The 21,053-nt window shown below is 45.5% G+C and overlaps 1 protein-coding gene across 10 annotated transcripts in view; it reads right to left on the bottom strand.

Annotated features, from left to right (window-relative positions):
* The window catches only part of sgcg (sarcoglycan, gamma), a 485,777-nt gene that overhangs the window by 211,069 nt on the left and 253,655 nt on the right, over positions 1-21,053 (bottom strand). For all 10 annotated transcript variants that reach the window (XM_078222135.1, XM_078222130.1, XM_078222136.1 and 7 more), the window contains one exon: positions 6,007-6,108. In XM_078222135.1, coding sequence (XP_078078261.1) covers positions 6,007-6,108 — 102 coding nt within the window. The remainder of the gene's footprint in view (positions 1-6,006; positions 6,109-21,053) is intronic.

Below are 21,053 nucleotides of genomic sequence, written 5' to 3'. Positions count from 1 at the left end.
TCAGCACGACTGCTGAAGTCATTTTTACAGCACGATACACATCACTATCGCCCCTTTCAAGTATAATGTCAACTTTTTTTAATAACAATGTTAAACTATCTCTTAAACAATTTATATTCCATTTTTCAAACTTCTGAAACCTACTTTACATAGGAAGATGGGAATTAGGAGCGGAAGTAGACAATTCAGCCCTTCGAGCCTGCTCCGCCATTCACTCAGGCTGATCTCTTCCTGGTCTCAAATCCACCTCCCTACCTGTTCCCCATATCTCTTTAACCCGTTTTTTTAATATCAGAAGTATATCTATCTCCTTCTTGAAACCATTTAATGATTCTGACTCCACTGCACTATGGGGCAGTGAGTTCCACAAATTCACCACCCTCTGCGAGAAGTCGTTCCTCCTCATCTCAGTTTTAAATCTACCACCTCTCAACCTATACTTGTAGATTGTTACAGACTCTGTCCAACTGCTGCTCTTGCTCTCCCCCCTCCCCACCACACCCCCCCCCCCCACTCCATCCCCCCAACCCCACCCCACCCTGCAACCCCACCCTACCCCAAGTCACTGTCATTAAGGGCTCAATCTTTCACAGTGTCCCTGTCTCTCTGAGCGGACATTGTGGATTCCTGCTCATCTTTTCCCTGGAAGACAACAACATCGGTGGAGCGGGGCAGCAACTTTCCAGGACTGCTGACAACTGGGTTTTGGTCATCATGGCAACTGACCTGTAGGGAGTGTGAAAGCTTTCCAAGGAAAGACTGACCTAAGAGAGAGGACTGCAGGACACAGACACTTGTAGTCTCTTGAATAGAAAGAGGATAGACTAGCATTTGTTTAGGAATCTTCCACCCCCTCTTAGCACATTAGAGAAAAGCTGGAGAAGATGAAGTATCTTCAAATCCAGTGAAGAATTTCACAGCTATATCATCCACTGCAGCGTTGAGGATCACAAAGGTATTCAACGTCTGAGACTTGAACAAATGTGGACGGCAGGAAGACAGACTTTGAAATTCCTGTAGACGCTGCAGGAAATGAAGAGGATATGACTTCTTGAGAACACTCCAGAAACTATTTTCATTTTCTGTAAGCAGTGGTGGCATTGCCACACTTGCTTCAACATGAGGTTGCTCTGTTGTAGTCAATGGGATGACTGCATCAGCATCAGAAGATAAGACAACAGCATCATCAGCAACGGATGTATCTCCAGAACTAAATCAAGACAGAATCCTTGTATTGGACTCTTCAGCTGTAGGAGCTCAGTAGGTTTGGGGGGGAATTTTCCCATCCTGCCCGCCATGAGAATCGTAGCAGGCAGGGAGCAGACTATGCAAAGGTCCATTGACCTCTGGCGGGATTTTCTGGTTTTGGGGTGAGCACGGCTGGAAAATCCCACTCTGGGTCCCTACTTCTGCGCTGAAGGGCAATGTTAGCAGAAGGAAGGTTTTCTGATGCGATTGATATATGGGCATCAATTTTCACCCAAACTAACAGCTTTACCGACGCCCTGGCAACGTGATCTACTGTGCAATCAAACATGTTGTTCTACTTGGACAACTTTCTATGGTTAACCATTGATATACAATGCATGTTGCGATCAGTGGCACAAAGATACAAATTCTGCTCTGACAAATGCTGCAAACACAGCTGATTCCTCAAGAAAAACAACAGGGACTCCATATGCTTCAGCAGTAGATTCAAAGAGTGTATCGATCGCTAGGACCTCATCTTCCAACTGATCACTCGTTACGACAATGGCTTCTTTCTCATAATCTTCTTCAGAAAAGAACCAACCTAGGTCTAGAATGTCCTCTTACATTTGGCCACCTTCTGCTGTTGTGGCTGTTTCCGTATCTTCTGGCCTATCTTCAGAAAGACATCTACTACCACAATTTTCACCCAGGGTCTGGTAGATGGATTATCTGTGATGGAGAATAATCCATTGCCCAATCAATAAACCTCACCAGCTGCTGCTGAATGGAAACCGACTTTAGAAATTCCTCCATGAATGGTACCCAGCTGTCTTGCTGTAGGATTTCTTTGCTGTTTCAGAAGCCCAGATACATACATGCAATTCTAGTCAATACAAATATGCTTTGATTGGAGACATAAAGGGTGGAATTTTCCAACTGCGCTCGCCCCAAAACCAGAAAATCCCACCTGATGTCGATGGACCTTTGCATGGTCCGCCCCCCCCACTCCCCCCCCCTCCGGCCGCTACAATTCCCATGATGGCGGGATGGGAAAATTCCCCCCAAAGGATCTCAATAATCTGTTGCTTCCAGTGGCAGTGGGTGATAGTTATCTGACCTTTCACTCAAAAATTCATACCACCAGGACCTTGGGGTCTGATGTTTGATAGCCGGGTGTATACTGTTCTGAGCCATTCCAAATGATCAGCCAGTATTGTGACACCAAATCCTGCATCAAGTTTGAAGCCAGTTTTAAAGCCCTTCAGTGACTGATCAAAAGTGTTGGTCATGATCCTTTACTTTCCCTCGGAAATCTGTAATCTCCTTTCTTTGCTAATTTGCAATTGCTTGAATTGTCCGAATGTCATTGACATTCACTTGATTTGTTCCTTTAAGGCATTTCTTTTAGAGAACTGCTTAAGATGTTCTGCCTTTCTGCATTGGAAATGCCTTGTGCCCCTTATGGGCAATGAACAGTTCAAATGATCGCCAGTTGAAATGGGTTGTTTGTATCGCACGCTCCCTTTTAAATCTTTTGCCATTCAAAAAATTGCCACAGGAAGTTTTGTGCACATTGTTCTTTCTTCATTTTTCTGGGAATATTTCTGAATGATGTCTCAGGGATAGAGCATGTTGTAAACATTACCCCGTTTTGCTGGACTCCTCCATTCAACAGAGTGTGGAGGAGCAGTGAGGCACACTAATACCTTGTACTTTGAAGTTCCAAATTCTACTCATATAGAGTACTTGCCTGCAGAAACACCATGCTAGCTCACTTGAAAAGTCTTGCACCCATGGCATGAGTACTGAAAAGACTGGATAGAGTGGACGTGGGGAAGATGTTTCCATTAGTAGATGAGACTGGGATCTGAGGGTGCAGACTCAGAATAAAGGGATGACCTTTTAGAACTGAGATGAGGAGGACCTTCTTCAGCCAGAGGGTGGTGAATTTATGGAATTCATTGCCACAGAAGGCTGTGGAGGCCAGGTCATTGAGTATATTTGAGACAGAGGTAGATAGGTTCTTAATTGGTAACGGGATCAAAGGTAAGGGGAAAAGACGGGAGAATGGGGCTGAGAAACTTATTAGCCATGATTGAATGGTGGAGTAGACTCGATGGACTGAATGGCCTAATTCTGCTCCTATATTTTATGGTCTAAGTGTAGTCTGGAGCTGTCTGTATTATCTGCCGATCTATGGCACTGCCAGTGATTGCATTGCCAGCAAAGCTCTCCAGCGGAGCCTGGAGGGTTAGCCCTGGTGGTGCAACTTTGATTCTTACCACTCAGTTGCATAAAGCTCTGCAAGTCAATGGCTAACCCAAGAATCTGGTAGTGTAGTGTTACGTTTGTGGAATAGCAGGCTTGAGGTCATGACGGCGAATTTCACCATGGCCAATTGTGAAATTGAATTCAATAAATCTGATAATTTACAGATTGGAATCAAAAATATAAACAACCATGAATATGATGGCTTGTTGTAAAAGTTCAACTCAATACTATACTCCATGGAGCTGAACAAGATGTAACGATTGTTGCTGTCCACTGAAATGGCCTTTCTACCACTTCCACCACCGGCTGTGATTTATGATGATGTGTGCGTTCCACCAGCGACTGTTCTGGATATCAATCTGCTGCAGTATTTAAATAATTTAATCATTTGGCTGCTTATGACTTTGGCCATTATGGAGAGTGTTTTGTACACAAATGAACACTGAGGATGATAAAAGCCAATTACGGCGGATGCTGGAATCTGAAACCAAAAGAGAAAATGCTGGAAAATCTCTGCAGGTCTGGCAGCATCTGTAAGGAGAGAAAAGAGCTGACGTTTCGAGTCCAGATGACCCTTTGTCAAAGCTGAGGATGATGAATTGCCTTCTGTGGCACTGCTTACAGTGGCATTTGGGAGGCCTTGCCCTGATCTACTGGTGTTTTTCCTGCACTCCCCAACACCCCACTGACTGGTTCCTGCGCGACAGTCTGCCTGGACATGGACACACATGGGCACATCCCCCATGTGCACCGAATGGCTACCCTGAGCTCCCACAGCCCAACCAGCCAATATAATTCCAGGATCCCAAATTTGAACAATGAATGTCCAGGCAGTGTCGGCATTTCCTAGGTCAAGAAAAGACAAGCGTAATGTTGCCAGTCAGGGCATGAACCCTGATTACGGATAATTTAAATTTCTGGAACTTTTTCTCTTGCAGAGTGTCTGGAAGTATCCAGGGTGTTTTTGGAGGGTTTGAGAGTTCCGGGAGGAGTGGGGATGGTCAAGGGACTTGGTAACTTGTTCGTACAAAGGCTGCAACAGATATGGGCACAGCAATTGTAGCCTCTTCTGGGTCAACAAGACAACTGGGATATGGAGTGGAGCAGAAATCACAGAGAGAATAAGTTTTGCACCATTCCTTCTACCACGCTGGTTCTGGACTTCTCCAAGTCCCTTGTCAGCAACAGAAGACAGTCTGGCACACCTGTCAATGCACCCAGTATATTGATGTGCTAGCTCATTCTGTACACTGCCCCGTCAATATTCTCACTTGGATCTTTTGCAACAGTACACTTCTGCCACGCCACGCTTTGGTGAGTGGGAAAACAAATGATCATTTACTCCTGGAGGAGTGACTTGCCGCAGGCTGTTCTCAATTCTACACTTGTGTCAGAGTCTGTTCATTAGTAGTGTTACTCTCTCTTTCTCCTGGGACTGATCTGGCAGGACAGGTTACGGTTACTTACAAATTACAAATCTGAGATTTATAGGCTTCTGTTGGGCAAGTGTATTAAGGGTGATTGAATTAAAGTAGATAGATGGAATTACAACACAGATTGGACATGATCTAATTGAATGGCAGAACAGGCTCAAGGGCCTGAATAGACTACGTTATGTTAATTTGTCCCTCTACTCTTTTAATGTCAGCGGTAACTCACATAATGGCTGGATTTTTCTCCCTCTCCGTGCTATGCTTTTTGGCGGTGGGAGACGACACACTACTCACTGGCGACAGGATTTTATGGTCCCACCGTTGTCAAGGGAGTTTCCTGTTGAATGTACTTCTCACCACCGGGAAACCTGTGGAGATGTGCGGGGGGAGGTTTTTTACACAGAGGGTGGTGGGGGCCTGGAATGTGCTGCCAATTGAGGTGATTGAGGCAGACACGTTAGTGACATTTAAGACTTATCTGGATAGATACATGAACAGACGGGGGAATAGAGGGATACAGGCGGTTGGTCCGGATAAGACAACGTGATTGGCGCAGATTTGAAGGGCCGAAGGGCCTGTTCCTGTGCTGTACTGTTCTTTGTTCTTTTGTTTGTTCTTTGGGGGTGTGCCATCGATGGGATTGTAAGATCCCGCCAAGGTGAATGGGAGGAAGATTTCGTCGAATGCTTTTTGTGAAAAAGCAGAGAGAGGAATTTGATATAAACCTGGTCAACCTTTGTATGATGAGATCATCAACAATAATTTCCAGTCTTTTAAACCCATTATTACATTTCATGGAGGATTAGAAGGGTCACCTTCAACCTCTCCATCCTCTCCAATTATCACTCCATTAATTCACATTCAATCAGGTTTACTGCTGTGTGTTAATATTCCCAGCTTCGGAACCTCTGCAAAGGAAGAATTACATCATCAAATTTACTCTCGTGCAAAGACAAATTGTTGCTGAGCTCTGGCAGAAAGGGGCAATAATTGTTGGCACATTGTTGAAATGTTTAACATTTCACAAATACTCATCCCTCAATAACGTCAAATATTAAATCGTCTTGTTTCACTGGAATTCTAAGCAGGTTGCTTTGTATTCACTACATACCACTCTGGAGCGAATTTCTTTGGCGTACAATGGGAAAAGAAACTCAGACTCTCCTTCCAGCCGAATCCCATTTTCTGTAACTCTCAGGTATCCCATTCCATCCTGCAGGAAAATAAAATGAAACACAAATCAAAGAACTGGACCATGTTCCAGAAACTGATAGCAATTTCAGAATTACATCCGAGAGGAGAGCTGGCAGAAGCTCGTCATTATATATTCTGAATGTAGTTAAGTGTCTCGATGGTGCCATGGTTATTTAAATTACTGAACTCTGCAGTCACCTTTCTGTGCCATTACATACCAGAATAGTGAAAATCCTGTGTGGAACCACAACACTCAGAAGCAACCCACAAGAAAAGATTTACCAAACACTTTAGTCTCACGTTTCAATAGTTCCTTACTCCAGCACTGAGGTAATAATTTCTGAAACAGTAGAGCTCATTTTAACTCAGGGATGTGAGGGCTAAAGAAAGTGGCAAAGTCTCCAGATCCTGGACCGTGAGGCCTGGGTGATTTTGACATAGGACCAAATTTGCATACCCCACCCCACTTTTGCTGAACCTGGTCCAAAGTCAATGGGAAATAATATTAGGGCAATGTTAAAAGCTGGCATTCTACTTGCTCCTGTGGATTCCTCACCCAGTGAGTGACTGTTAATGGCCATTCAGCCCATTCAATCTGCACCAACTCTCTGAAAGAACATCTTACTCAGGGTCACACACCACACCACCACCCCCCCCCCCCGCCCGCCACGCCCCACCCCCCATATTCTGCAACCCCGTGCATTTACTGTGACTAAACCACCTAACCTACACATCTTTCGACACTACAGGGCAATTTACTGCAGCCAATCCACCTAACCCGCACATCTTTGGACTGAGAGAGGAAACCAGAGTACTTGGAGGAAACCCATGCAGACACAGGGAGAATGTGCCAACTCTGCACAGATAGGTAGCCAAGGCTGGAATTGAACCCGGGTCCCTGGCACTGTGAAGTAGCAGTGCTAACCACTGCGCCACCATGCCATTTAGTAGTACAGAACTTGAGACATGCTGTCAAAGTTTTTCATTTTGCACTCGTCAGAAAAGCTGCAGGAATTCTAAATTTCAATGGGGCAATATTTTATACTCAGGAGAAAATGGTGCTGATTGGTTGCCAAGTCAGCTCTGGCATGGAGAATACACCAGGAAACTACTATCCCCACACTTAGGTTTAATTTTAAAAAGGCACAATGCCTGGACGTGTTCCTTTTGCCTGCAGAGGACAGGTCCAAGCAAATGAATGTACAGAGCTTCTAGCAAGTGTAAATGACCTACATTGTAAACATTTCTCTGGAAGGTTTATTGTGGGGCTTCTTTCACCTTGAGGAGAATGGGCAAGTATATGTCATTACACTCTTTTAATAATATTTTTATACAGCAAACTCTATCTACACAATGAGGTTACCAAAAATTTGTTTGCACGAAAATTATTTTATTTTATCTGGCAGATTTTTTAGCAGTCATCGCACACTTCAGTAGATTTACTTCTATTATGTTAAAATTCTTGGAGAATTCTACTCCAAATCACATAACACTCAGGCACCTCTTACAGAAATCGACGTTACATAAATTGAGCTTTTCTCAGGTCAGGAAGACTTTAGAACTCAACAGCTACGAAGCCACACGTGAATTATGAAGCGCTACCTCTTGAATGGGATAAAATCAGTATCCCAGTGCTATCCTCTCCGTATCCCAATTACACCACATATCAACATTTAAACACTGACTAATTTGACATTTATAAAAAATATTTCAAGTCCACTCAAACGGTTGAACATTGTTACAGCAATCTCATAAGATTAATAAGTATGCAAATTATGTTGTCAATGTGCCATCTGTGTTTTAAGCTATGGCCCACATCAGAAATACATTAATAAATTATGGTCAATCCATCCTGTGTTAGTAAAATCAAGGCCTCTGTTCTATGTCAATCATTCAATAGCTCCCAGCATGATTTCTTTCAGTTTTTTACATCTGACAATCATCTCAGAGAAGAAATTGCAAAGTTAAATCTATTTTTCTTCTTCTAATTTTCTCCCCTCCTTTCATGTGGGCACTCATGCACTCAAGAGTAGAGTTCCACAGGCTCTTTCCTCTAATCTTACTGAGATTATTTCTGTGTGTGAGTGCAAACACGCTGATTATGCAACCTGCGTCCTGATACTGTTGTACTCAGTGCCCACTCTCCTACAAAGGTACCTGGGCTGATTTTTCCCTCCTGCAGCCCGTTACCTAACAAATAACACCAGGGCTACCATTTAAGAAAGCCCACCAATACCTCGACTTTCTCAGGAGGCTAAGGAAATTCGGCACGCCCACTATGACTCACCAATTTTTACCGATGCACCGCAGAAAGCATTCTTTATGGATGTATCACAGCTTGGTATGGCTCCAGCTCTGACCAAGACCACAAGAAACTACAGAGGGTTGTGAACGTAGCCCAGTCCATCATTCAAACCAGCCTCCCATCCATTGACTCTGTCTACACTTCCCGCTGCCTTGGAAAAACAGCCAGCATAATCAAGGATCCCATGAACCCCGGATACTCTCTCTTCCACCTTCTTCCGTCGGGAAAAAGATACAAAAGTCTGAGGTCACACACCAACTGACTCAAGAACAGCCTCTTCCTTGCTGCCATCAGACTTTTGAATGGACCTACCTTGCATTAAGTTGATCTTTCTCAATACCCGAGCTATAACTGTAACACGACATTCTGCACTCTCTCGTTTCCTTCTCTATGTATGGCATGCTTTGTCTGTATAGCGCGCAAGAAACAATATTTTTCACTGTATACCAATACAGTGAAAAATATTGTTTCTTGCGCGCTATACAGACAAATTTGATTTGATTTGATTATTATTGTCACATGTATACCAATATATGTGAAATAATAATCAAATCAAATTTTCCCCCGTCATGAATCAATTTGACTTAATTTCTCAATTTGGGAACCATTCCTTTAAATTGAAAAGTAGTGCATGTCACTTTGCTATTTAAGAAAGTTGAGAGAGGAAAACCAGGGAATATTCCAGACAAGTTAGCCTAACATCTGTTGTTGGAAAATTACTACAGTCTATAATTAATGATAGTGACCAAACACCTTGAAATGTTTCAGCTGAGCAGAGAGGGCCAGTATAAATTTGCAAGGGGTGGCTCATGCCTAATGAACCTGATCGATTTTGTTTTTGAAGAGCTAACTAAAGTAGTAGCTCTTCAAAAAACACCTATGGATGTTATTTGTATGACCTTGGAGAAGGACTTTCAGAAAGCTCCTCAGAAGGGACTGTTTGCTTTCAATTTCAGGAGCCTCAACTTTAGTTACATATTAGCCTGGTTAAGAAATTGGCCAAGTGGCAGGAGACAGAGTTTCGGGATAATGAGCAGTATGTGACAACTGGTGTCCTGAAAGGATCTATGTCATGATCTTAACTACTCACCATATTTATTAACAACTCAGGTGATGGGAAAGAAAGCCACATACCCAAGTTTGCTGATGATACAAAAATCAATGGCATTGTAAATAGTGTAGACTAAGCATAACATTACAAAGTGATATTAATGGATTAAATGAATGAGCAAATGGATTTATATGGAGGCAAATATGAGGTAATCCATTTTGAACTTGAAAAGAACAGAAGTGAGTACATTTTGAACAGTGAGAAGTTTAATATAAATAGTGGTGGTCCAAAGAAACAAGGGTCCCTGTGTGAAGGTCAATAACATGACATGAACAGGTACAGAAAAGAATCAAAAGGCTAATGGAATGATAACTATTAGATCGACAGGACCAGAATACAATGAAGTAGAAGTCATGTTTCAGCTATTAAAGCCCTGGTCAGATCACACCTTGATGATTGTGAGCAGCTCTGGGCACCACACTTTAAGATACATGTATTGGCCTTGGAGCAAATGCAGTGTAGAATTACCAGAAGGACAATTGGACTCCAAGGGTTAAATTACAAGGACAGACTACACAAAGTAATGGTGCGTTCCCAGGAATTTAGAAGGTTAAGGTGTGCTTTGATCAGAATTATCTGATTATTTGATTGGAAGATATTAAGAGGAACAAATCCGGTAGAGAGAGAGAAATTATTTCCATTGGTCGAGGAGCATATTAGGTCCAGACCTACCAGGAGTCAAATTAAGAAACAATTCTATGCACCAGGGTAGTTTAATTTTGAAACTCTTCTGCAAACAGCACTTGCTATTTGATCAGGTGTTAATTTTAAAACAGATATTGATAGTGTGGTGAACCATCGTTGGTTACCACTGTGGGGTTATTCCAATGTTACTGTTGGGTTAGGGTGTTGCCACTGTGGGGTTGTTATAATGTTGTTGTTGGGTTAGGGTGTTTACACTGTGGGATTAATATACCTGTGGTGGATGCTGTTATGGCACATCCCGGTCGGGCCCCGCCTCCTGGGGAGAGGTATAAGACCCTCTGCTCAGGCGGGACCCCTCCAGTCTGGAATGGTGTACTCGTGTTAGATAGTTCCATTGTTTGTCAATAAAAGCCTTCAATCGCTGAAGCCTTGTACCTCGTGCTTGATTGTCGCGCATCAATTTTATTGACAAACACAAAACTCTCGACAGTAAAGAGAGTATGGAGCAAATGCTGAAACCAGAGCGTCTGACGCTGGACCCACGTGCGGTCGGTGCCTCTAACACCTTCGACCACTGGCTGAAGTGTTTCGAGGACTACCTGGCGGCCTCTGCAGCAGTTACTACGGACGACGACAGACTCCAGGTCCTCCACGCGAGGGTAAGCGACACGGTCTATCTCGCGATTCGTGCGGCCACCACTTACCCGAGGGCCATCGAGCTCTTGAAAAAACGATACACGAGACCACCCAACGAGATTCACGCTCGTTACCTCCTCGCTACACGACGTCAGCAGTCGGGCGAAACCATGGAGGACTACGCCAATGAGCTCTTGCAGCTTGCCAGGGGCTGCGACTGCAAAGCTGTGTCGGCTGAGCAGTACATGTACGGCCTCGCCCGAGATGCGTTTGTAGCAGGGGTAGGGTCCTCGTACATCCGGCTTAAGCTACTGGAGAAAGGGAACCTCAACCTGACCCAAGCGATGGAGATGGCTGAGATGCTGGAGGCAGCGTCGAAAAGCTTGGCTCTATACCCCGAAGACCACGTGGAGACAACGTGGCAGGAGCAAGCACAAATCCCTCCTCGCCCCACGGGCTCGCGCTCCCATATCGACCCGACGACGGCGGCAGCTCCAGGCGGCCAGCGGTGCTATTTTTGCGGAGGAGCCAAGCATCCACGGCAACACTGTCCAGCTAAAACCGTGATCTGCAGTCAGTGCGGTAAAAAGGGGCACTACGCGAAAGTCTGCAGATCGAAGCCCAAGAACGGCAGTGCAGCCTGTGACCCTCCAGAGCGGAGACAATCTCCTTCGGCGTCGCAGTATCCACGAGGTCCGACCACGTGCGAATCCAGGACGACGCCATCGTGGCTGGCGGAGGAGGAAGATGACCACCAGAAGTCGCTACGCTTGGCGCCCTCACCCACGTGCGATTCATGGGGGCGGCCATCATGGTCGACGACGACCAGGAGAGACCAGCAGGGGTCCTCAGTATCAACCTCGGCTGCCTGCAGTGATGTCCAAGGGCCAACGGTGGCGTCGATCTCTCTGGACCAGACAAAGCATCACAGGCTTGACTGTTCGATGATGAACATCAAGGTAAATGGTCGTACTGTGTATTGTCTGTTTGACAGTGGGAGCACCGAGAGTTTTATTCACCCTGACACTGCAAAGAGGTGTGGACTCCGGGTTCTACCTGCCAAACAGACAATTTCTATGGCATCACGGTCCCGGTCTGTACCGATCCAAGGACGTTGTGTGGTAACCCTGGAGGTGCAGGGCACAATTTACGAGCGATACAGGCTCCTTGTGTTGCCGCACCTTTGCGCGCCAATTCTCCTCGGACTAAACTTTATGGTCCACATGAAGAGTGTGATCCTACAGTACGGTGGGCCACTCCCTTCGCTGGCAGTAGGGAATCAGCCGCAGCCTCCAAATTGTCCAAAGCGCCCCGCATGCAATCTTTCCACACTAAAGATCACCACACCCTCTTTATTTAAGAATCTGGTACCAGGCTGCAAGCCCATCGCTACTAAAAGTAGGCGTTACAGCGCTGAAGACCGGATCTTCATTAGATCTGAGGTTCAGCGGCTCCTCAAAGAAGGGATCATACAGCCCAGTGCTAGTCCGTGGAGAGCGCAGGTCGTGGTGGTTAAAAGCGGGAACAAACCCCGGATGGTCATCGAATACAGTCAGACCATTAACCGTTATACGCAGCTGGATGCGTATCCTCTCCCGCGCATATCTGATATGGTCAATCAGATTGCGCAGTACCGGGTGTTCTCCACCATAGACCTTAAGTCCGCCTACCATCAACTCCCCATCCGCCCAGAGGACCGACAATATACGGCTTTTGAGGCGGATGGTCGTCTGTATCAGTTTCTTAGGGTTCCATTTGGTGTCACCAATGGGGTCTCGGTCTTCCAGCGTGCTATGGACCGAATGGTGGACCAGAATGGGTTGCGGGCTACCTTCCCGTACCTGGATAACGTCACCATCTGCGGCCATGACCAGCAGGACCATGACACAAACCTCCAGAACTTTCTGCGCGCTGCGTCTCGCCTGAATCTGACCTATAACAGGGAGAAGTGTGTATTCCGTACGCGCAGGTTAGCTATCCTGGGATACATGGTGGAAAACGGGGTCATCGGCCCTGATCCAGACCGTATGCGCCCCCTTACTGAACTTCCCTTGCCCGCTAGCACAAAACCACTGAGGAGATGCCTCGGCTTTTTTTCTTATTATGCGCAGTGGGTCCCCAACTACGCGGACAAAGCCCGTCCGCTCATCAAGTCCACGACTTTCCCACTCACGCCGGAGGCCCAATTGGCCTTCAAGGCTTTGAAAAGTGACATTGCGAAAGCCACGATGCACGCGGTGGATGAATCCATCCCTTTTCAGGTGGAAAGTGATGCATCGGATTTCGCCCTGGCCGCCACACTGAACCAGGCAGGCAGGCCCGTCGCGTTTTTTTCCCGCACCCTTCAAGGTCCCGAAATTCGGCATTCAGCGGTGGAGAAGGAGGCTCAGGCTATTGTGGTGGCCATCAGACACTGGCGCCATTACCTGGCGGGGAAGCGGTTCACCCTGATCACGGATCAACTTTCCGTGGCGTTTATGTTCAGTAATACGCAGAGGGGCAAGATCAAGAATGATAAGATCTTGCGGTGGAGAATTGAGCTCTCCACCTATGATTACGATATTATGTATCGTCCAGGGAAACTCAATGAGCCCTCGGATGCCCTCTCGCGCGGAACATGCGCTATCATGCAGGAGGACCGCTTGAACGCCCTCCATAATGACCTGTGCCATCCTGGGGTCACTCGGCTCTACCACTTCATAAAAGCCCGTAACCTGCCCTACTCGGTGGAGGATGTCAGGTCTGTAACGAGAAGCTGTCGGATTTGCGCGGAATGCAAACCGCACTTTTATCGACCTGACCGGGCACAATTGGTCAAGGCCACTCGCCCCTTCGAGAGGCTGAGTGTGGATTTTAAGGGCCCCCTTCCCTCAACGGACCGGAATGTGTATTTTCTCAATATCATAGATGAATACTCCCGGTTCCCGTTTGTTGTCCCCTGTGCGGACACGTCGACTGCCACAGTGATTAAGGCATTCAGTGATCTTTTTACCCTGTTCGGGTACCCCTGCTACATACATAGCGACAGGGGCTCGTCGTTCATGAGTAACGACTTGAGGCAATTCCTGCTCTCATACGGGATTGCCTCCAGTAGAACCACGAGCTACAACCCTAGGGGTAACGGACAGGTGGAGAGAGAGAATGCTACAGTCTGGAAGGCTGTCCTATTGGCGCTGAAGTCCAGGGGCCTTCCAGTCTCCCGTTGGCAGGAGGTCCTTCCAAATGCGCTTCATTCCATTCGCTCCCTCCTGTGTATGGCAACCAATGCTACTCCCCACGAGAGGATGTTCTCATTCCCTCGGAAGTCGTCCTCGGGGATCTCCTTACCAGCCTGGTTGACGTACCCAGGACCCGTCCTTCTGCGGCGACATGTGAGGGCCCGCAAGTCCGACCCCTTGGTCGAACCGGTCCAACTCCTCCACGCCAACCCTCAGTATGCCTATGTGGCATATCCTGACGGGCGAGAGGACACAGTCTCGATTCGAGACCTGGCGCCCGCAGGGGACGTAGCAACTCCTGTCGCTCCTATACCCCCTGTCACGAACCCCCTTTCACTTCTTTCTTCCCCAGACGTGGTGCGGTCAGCACCGGGACCAGTGCATAACAGTTATACTCCCATGTACAGCTTGCCTGAGACTTGGAGATCGGCGCCACCACAGAAGGTACCAGGATCCCCTGCACCACCGCTTCACCAGGGTCAACCGCCCCGTGAGTCCTTGAGGGGACAGCCGGACGCTGTTTTGGAGAGAACGCCACCGCAAGCACCTGCTCCGGTGTTGCAACCGGTGTTGAGGAGATCACAGCGACGGTGCGGTCCGCCAGACCGTCTGGACTTGTAGATTTTGTATATATGTAATCTGTTTTCGCACCCCGCCGGCCTTTGTTTTCAAAGGAGGGGTGAATGTGGTGAACCATCGTTGGTTACCACTGTGGGGTTATTCCAATGTTACTGTTGGGTTAGGGTGTTGCCACTGTGGGGTTGTTATAATGTTGTTGTTGGGCTAGGGTGTTTACACTGTGGGATTAATATACCTGTGATGGATGCTGTTATGGCACATCCCGGTCGGGCCCCGCCTCCTGGGGAGAGGTATAAGACCCTCTGCTCAGGCGGGACCCCTCCAGTCTGGAATGGTGTACTCGTGTTAGATAGTTCCATTGTTTGTCAATAAAAGCCTTCAATCGCTGAAGCCTTGTACCTCGTGCTTGATTGTCGCGCATCAGATAGATTATTGTGAAGCAGAAATATTAAAGGGTATGAAGCAAAAGGAAGATAGTTAGTATAGATTCAGATCAGCCATGATATCACTGAATGGCTATTTCTGAATTCTGTATTTTCTCACCAGATATGCTGAGCAATCTGTGATCAGGGTAGGCGATGTTAAGGCTGGTAAGTGGAACATTTGTCCATTATTTGTGCCCAGTGATTGAAGCAAGCATTCCCAGGTCGAAGACAGTGTAGATGAGCTGAGAATTAACTTTTCTTTACATTCATCAACACTGTTGTGGAGAATTGCTTTCGAAATACTTCGACATTTTCATGGTTAAGCATTCAATCAGCTTTGGAACTTAACCTATCATAGAATCCCTGCAGTGCAGAAAGAGGCCATCCGGCCCATCGAGTCTGTACTGACAATAATTCCACCCAGGACCTATCCCCGTAACCCCACGTATTTACCCTGCCCCCTGACACTAAGGGGCAATTTATTGTGGCCAATCCACCTAACCTGCACATCTTTGGAGTGTGGGAGGAAACCAGAGCACCCGGAGGAAACCCATGCGGGCACGGGGAGAATGTACAAACTCCACACAGTCACCTGAGGCCAGAATCGAACCCGAGTCCCTGGCACTGTGAGGCAGCAGTGCTAACAACTGTGCCACCATGCCAGGGATTACTAGTCCCCTGCTGTCACCTGGAATCTCCACAGGGGTTCTCTCGATTTAGTCTCTGACTATTTCTTGCTTTCCGTAAAATGTAATTCTGTAATTTCCTAAAATGGGCAATAGCTAAACTGGCTATTTAAAACCTCTTCATGGCTTCCTATGTTACAAGTGGCATTTCTTAAGTAGTAAAGGTGCTTTCAATTGTATTAGGAAGAGAGTGAGACAATTGAAATATGATTTAGGTATGACAACAGTAAGAGGATGAGGTTCAGGCAATTTAAATATCCTGGCATGTATCATTGCTCCAGGCAATTGTTCTGAAGGATAAAAAACACAGAATATAAAAGCATCGCTTGTACTACTGCAGGCTTTATATTTATTACCTTGAGATTTAACTATTCCAATGCTCTCTATGGCATCTGCCATTCTCCATCAGAGAGCTGAGGGTGATTGCCCTTGACATCAAGGGCCTGATTTTACCATTTTGAGTCTAAGTGCCGAATCTGGGCATCAAATAGATCTGCGCCTGGAATCCTGTTTCCAGCGCACCCATGTTTTGCCGGCTCCGGTCCGATTCACGCTGTAGGTGGGGCTTAGCGCTGCCAGAATGATCGGAGCTCTGAACTGCGCATGCGCAGTTCGAAAAAAATCCGAAGCAGTGCGCCCAGGCGGGGAGAAAAAAGCAGAGAGAGCGGCTCTCTGACCCAGATCATCTTGGGGGGGAGTTGGGGGGAGGAGCGGGGGGGGGGTGGGAGGAGGAGAGGGGGCGGAACCCAGATCACCCTCTGCGGGGGGGGGGGGGGGGGGGGGAGGAGAGGGGGTGTGACGGGTCCATCTGGCTCACCAAGTCAGTTACAATACTGCGTTCAGCATCTATTGAACCATCTTGGATACAAAGGATAATGGCATTAGGGTTCTGCATGCTCCATTCTGTTTTTTTTCTTTGCGATTAAAATTGATGCACCATCAATTACGAGGTCTCCAGCGAGTGAGTGAAAATAACAGGCTTTTAATCGCAAAGAACTGGAACACACTCTTGTAGCTAACCTGGCCCAGACTGAGGCAGGGAGGAGAAACCGTCACCTTTATACCTCGTTCAGGTGGAAAGGGAGGAGTCTCAGGTGGAAAGGGAGGAGTCTCGGGCCAGGTGCAGCAGGGGTGTGTCCAGACATACAACATGTAATTACAGTGGGTCACCACAGAACTCCCACCCCCTAACAGCACTGTGGGTGTGCCTACACCTTAGGGATAGCAGCTGTTCAAGAAGGCAGCTCACCGCCACCTTCTAGAGGGCAACTAGGGATGGGCAACAAACGCTGCCCTCGCCGGCAGTGCCTACATCCTATAAATGAATTTTTTAAAATGGGGTTTATCTTGCTCAAACATCTATTGCACATATCCTGACCTGCATCTAAATCAGCTTTGGTCTTCACTTTGTTGCATTGGCTGTCCATTCTCCAATTCCTCACATTTATATTCCTCATCTTCCCCCAAAAACTCCCTGTACACCCCCACATTCAGCTGTATACCACCGAAATTCTCAGAGCTGCGACAAACTCTGTACTTTGCAAAAGCTTGTGCTTGTGAGATAGCCCCTTCAATTTAAAGTGAAACTAGAAATATCTGGAACAAGGTGCAATTGGAATTCCTGACTGAGGTCATCTAACTTCATCTGAGAAGTTAAACTCTGGCTGAGGTTGCTGGGTGGATGGAAGTTTTTTTGAAAGAAGGCTAAAAAAAGGCGAATAGGGTGGTATTGTGTTTTTGTTTGTTTGTTGGTAAATTGGTAAGATGAGAAAGAGAGTGTACGAGGGTCTTTTTGATTGCTGTGAGTACTTTACCTCTTGCATCATAGAACGTTGGGAGATATTTGTTGATTCAGTACAAACATGACATGAATTTATCTGTGTTATGTGAGTATATGCAAGGTGGTTGCAATTCAAATTAGTGCATGTGGCTAAAAAAGTGTCCATTTGGCCACAACTGTGAAGGGTCAATGATCACTATTGACCAACTTTGTCCCATTCAAAAAGCAACGCAACCTTCTTGTTTCACAGAGTGAAGAGTTTTTAAGTATCTTTTGTTGACTTTCAACTGGTCTTTGATACCGCACTGACTGGTTATTTATCACAGCTGACAATAGATTGTGCTCACACAATGTTTTCTGCTCACTCTTTAAAACCACAAGAATCTGGCTTATTGAGAGTGAAGAATCAAAGGTGTCTCTCCCTCTCTGGACACATTCAGTATCAATAATGTACTTTCAAAATGCAGAAGTTGTCTTGTAATTAATTTTAAGTCAAAGTAACCTCTGCTGAGGCAGATATCCAGTCAGTAGCGCCTCGAAAGCTAAAGGTTAATTGCATAGTAGGCATGTAGTGATAGGTTCCCTGAATAGTACTTTTTGCTTGTGCACGATCAGGAATGAACTGTGATAACATAACATTCCAGTAATTAATCCTTGTACAGTAATCCTGAAACGTTTAAATTTTCATTATTAGGCATTTGGTTCTGGTTCAAAGTCAGATCGACCTCCATTAATATTGTTTGTTGCTGAATTAAAAGGCAAGGCATATTTGTTCTTACTGGATATCTCACTTTATATATCAAGAATACTTATAACATGTGTATGGATCAAACAATATTCAATTCATACAATGCAAAATTAATTTTTAACATTGTGGTTGCAGTTGTGCACTGGATTTTTAAAATCAATTTGAAATATTTTTAACATGAGATTTGCCAACAAGTTTAAAGAGTAAGAAATGGGAAAAGATACCTTTTCTCAAAGGACAAGAGGAAAGTTGTCCAAGAAGTGACCATTTGACATAAAGCATTGATCCCACCCAGCACAACCCAGGTGCAATTTTATGGTAGGGTGGACCATCCTCGGAAGGGAAACTCTACCATGACCCAATTGAGACCCTCAAATGGTTTCATGCTGGGTTCAATGGTTTTTCTTCATTCAGCTTCAAAACAATTTAGAAATATTGACAAACATTTTCTGTCTTATCTTCTGGAGAATGTTGCTTGCCATTTGTGGCTGGTCGTGAAACAGGCAGGGCATAAGCATGCAGGATGGATGGTGAGAGAGAGAACCATCTCAGGGTTTTTCTGGTCTCACTGTGACTGACCAGTTACTCAATCATGGTCATGGTAAACTGGCTCCAAGTCCACTGTATAAAAATGACTTGATTAAGTGGCCAGTAGGGTTCCTCTCTCGGCTGAAATTGATCATCCAAAGTGATTAAATCTAATCCTTTGGTCCACACCCAGCTAAATACATAGGTTATGTCTGGATGTTTTATGAATGGTTTAGAACATGAGAACATAAGAACTAGGGGCAAGAATAGGCCATCTGGCCTCTCGAGCCTGCTACGCCATTCAATAAGATCATGGCTGATCTTTTTGTGGACTTAGCTCCACTTACCCGCCCACTCACCATAACCCTTAATTCCTTTACTGTTCAAAAATTTATCTATCCGTGCTTTAAAAACATTCAGTGAGGTAGCCTCAACTGCTTCACTGGGCAGGAGATTCCACAGATTCACAACCCTTTGTGTGAAGAAGTTCCTCCTCAACTCAGTCCGAAATCTGCTCCCCCTTATTTTGAGGCTATGCCCCCTAGTTCTAGTTTCACCTGCCAGTGGAAACAATTTCCCCTGTTTCTACCTTATTTATTCCCTTCATAATCTTATATGTTTCTATAAGATCTCCCCTCATTCTTCTGAGTTCCAATGAGCATAGCCCCAGTCTACTCAGTCTCTCCTCATAAGCCAACCTTCTCAACTCTGGAATCAACCTCGTGAGTCTCCTCTGCACCCCCTCCAGTGCCAACATATCCTTTCTCAAGTAAGGAGACCAAAACTGTACACAGTACTCTAGGTGTGGCCTCACCAGCACCTTATACAACTGCAACATAACCTCCCTGTTTTTAAACTCCATCCCTCTAGCAATGAAGTTCAAAATTCTATTTGCCTTCTTAATTACCTGCTGCACCTGCAAAGCAACTCCTTGTGATTCTTGCACAAGGACACCCAGGTCCCTCTGCACAGCACCATGCTGCAATTTTTTACCATTTAAATAATAGTCCATTTTGCTGTTATTCCTACCAAAATGGATGACGTCACATTTACCAAAATTGAACTCTATCTGCCAGACCCTTGCCCACTCACTTTGACTATCTATATCCCTTTGCAGATTTTCAGCATCCTCTGCACACTTTGCTCTGCCACTCATCTTAGTGTCATCTGCAAATTTTGACACACTACACTTGGTCCCCAACTCCAAATCATCTATGTAAATTGTAAACAATTGCGGTTCCAACACTGATCCCTGCGGCACACCACTAGTCACTGATCGCCAACCAGAAAAACACACATTTACCCCCACTCTTTGCTTTCTGTTAGTTAACCAATCCTCTATCCATGCTAATACATTACCCGTAACACCATGCACCTTTATCTTAGGTAGCAGCCTTTGGTGCGGCACCTTGTCAAATGCCTTCTGGAAATTCAGATACACCACATCCACAGGTTCCCCATTGTCCACCATGCATGTAATGTTCTCAAAGAATTCCACCAAATTATTCAAACATGACCTGCCCTTCATGAACCCATGCTGCATCTTACCAATGGGACAATTTATATCCAGATGTCTCGCTATTTCTTCCTTGATGATAGATTCAAGCATTTTTCCTACTACAGAAGTTAAGCTAACCGGCCTATAGTTACCCGCCTTTTGTCTATCTCCTTTTTTAAACAGTGGTGGCACATTTGCAGTTTTCCAATCTGCAGGAATCACCCCAGAGTCCAGTGACTTTTGGTAAATTATCACTAGTGCATTTGCTATTTCCCCCGCCATCTCTTCTAGTTCCCTGGGATGCATTCCATCAGGGCCAGGAGACCTGTCTACCTTTAGCCCCATTAGCTTGCCCAACACTACCTCTTTCGTGATAATGATAGTTTCTAGGTCCTCACCTGCCATAGCCTACTTGTCATCAATTTTTGGCATGTTATTTGTGTCTTCCACTGTGAAGCCCGACACAAAATACCTGTTCAATGCCTCAGCCATTTTCTCATTTCCAGTTATTACATCCCTCTTCTCATCCTTTAAAGGACCAATGTTTACTTTAGCCACTCTTTTTCATTTTATATATTTGTAGAAACTTTTGCTATCTGTTTTTATATTCTGAGCGAGTTTACTCTCATAATCCATTTTATTTTTCTTTATCGCTTTTTTCGTGGCTTTCTGTTGACCTTTAAAGATTTCCCAATCCTCTAGTTTCCCACTAATCTTTGCCATTTTGTATGCATTTTTTTCAATTTGATACCCTCCTTAAATATCCATGGCTGATTATCTCTTTTTCTACAGTCCTTCCTTATCA

This window comes from Mustelus asterias, chromosome 10 (assembly GCF_964213995.1).
Source record: "Mustelus asterias chromosome 10, sMusAst1.hap1.1, whole genome shotgun sequence".
In the NCBI taxonomy this organism is placed as follows: domain Eukaryota; kingdom Metazoa; phylum Chordata; class Chondrichthyes; order Carcharhiniformes; family Triakidae; genus Mustelus; species Mustelus asterias.
The sequence above is the reverse complement of the archived record's forward strand: the minus strand, read 5'-3'. Positions and strand labels throughout refer to the sequence as shown.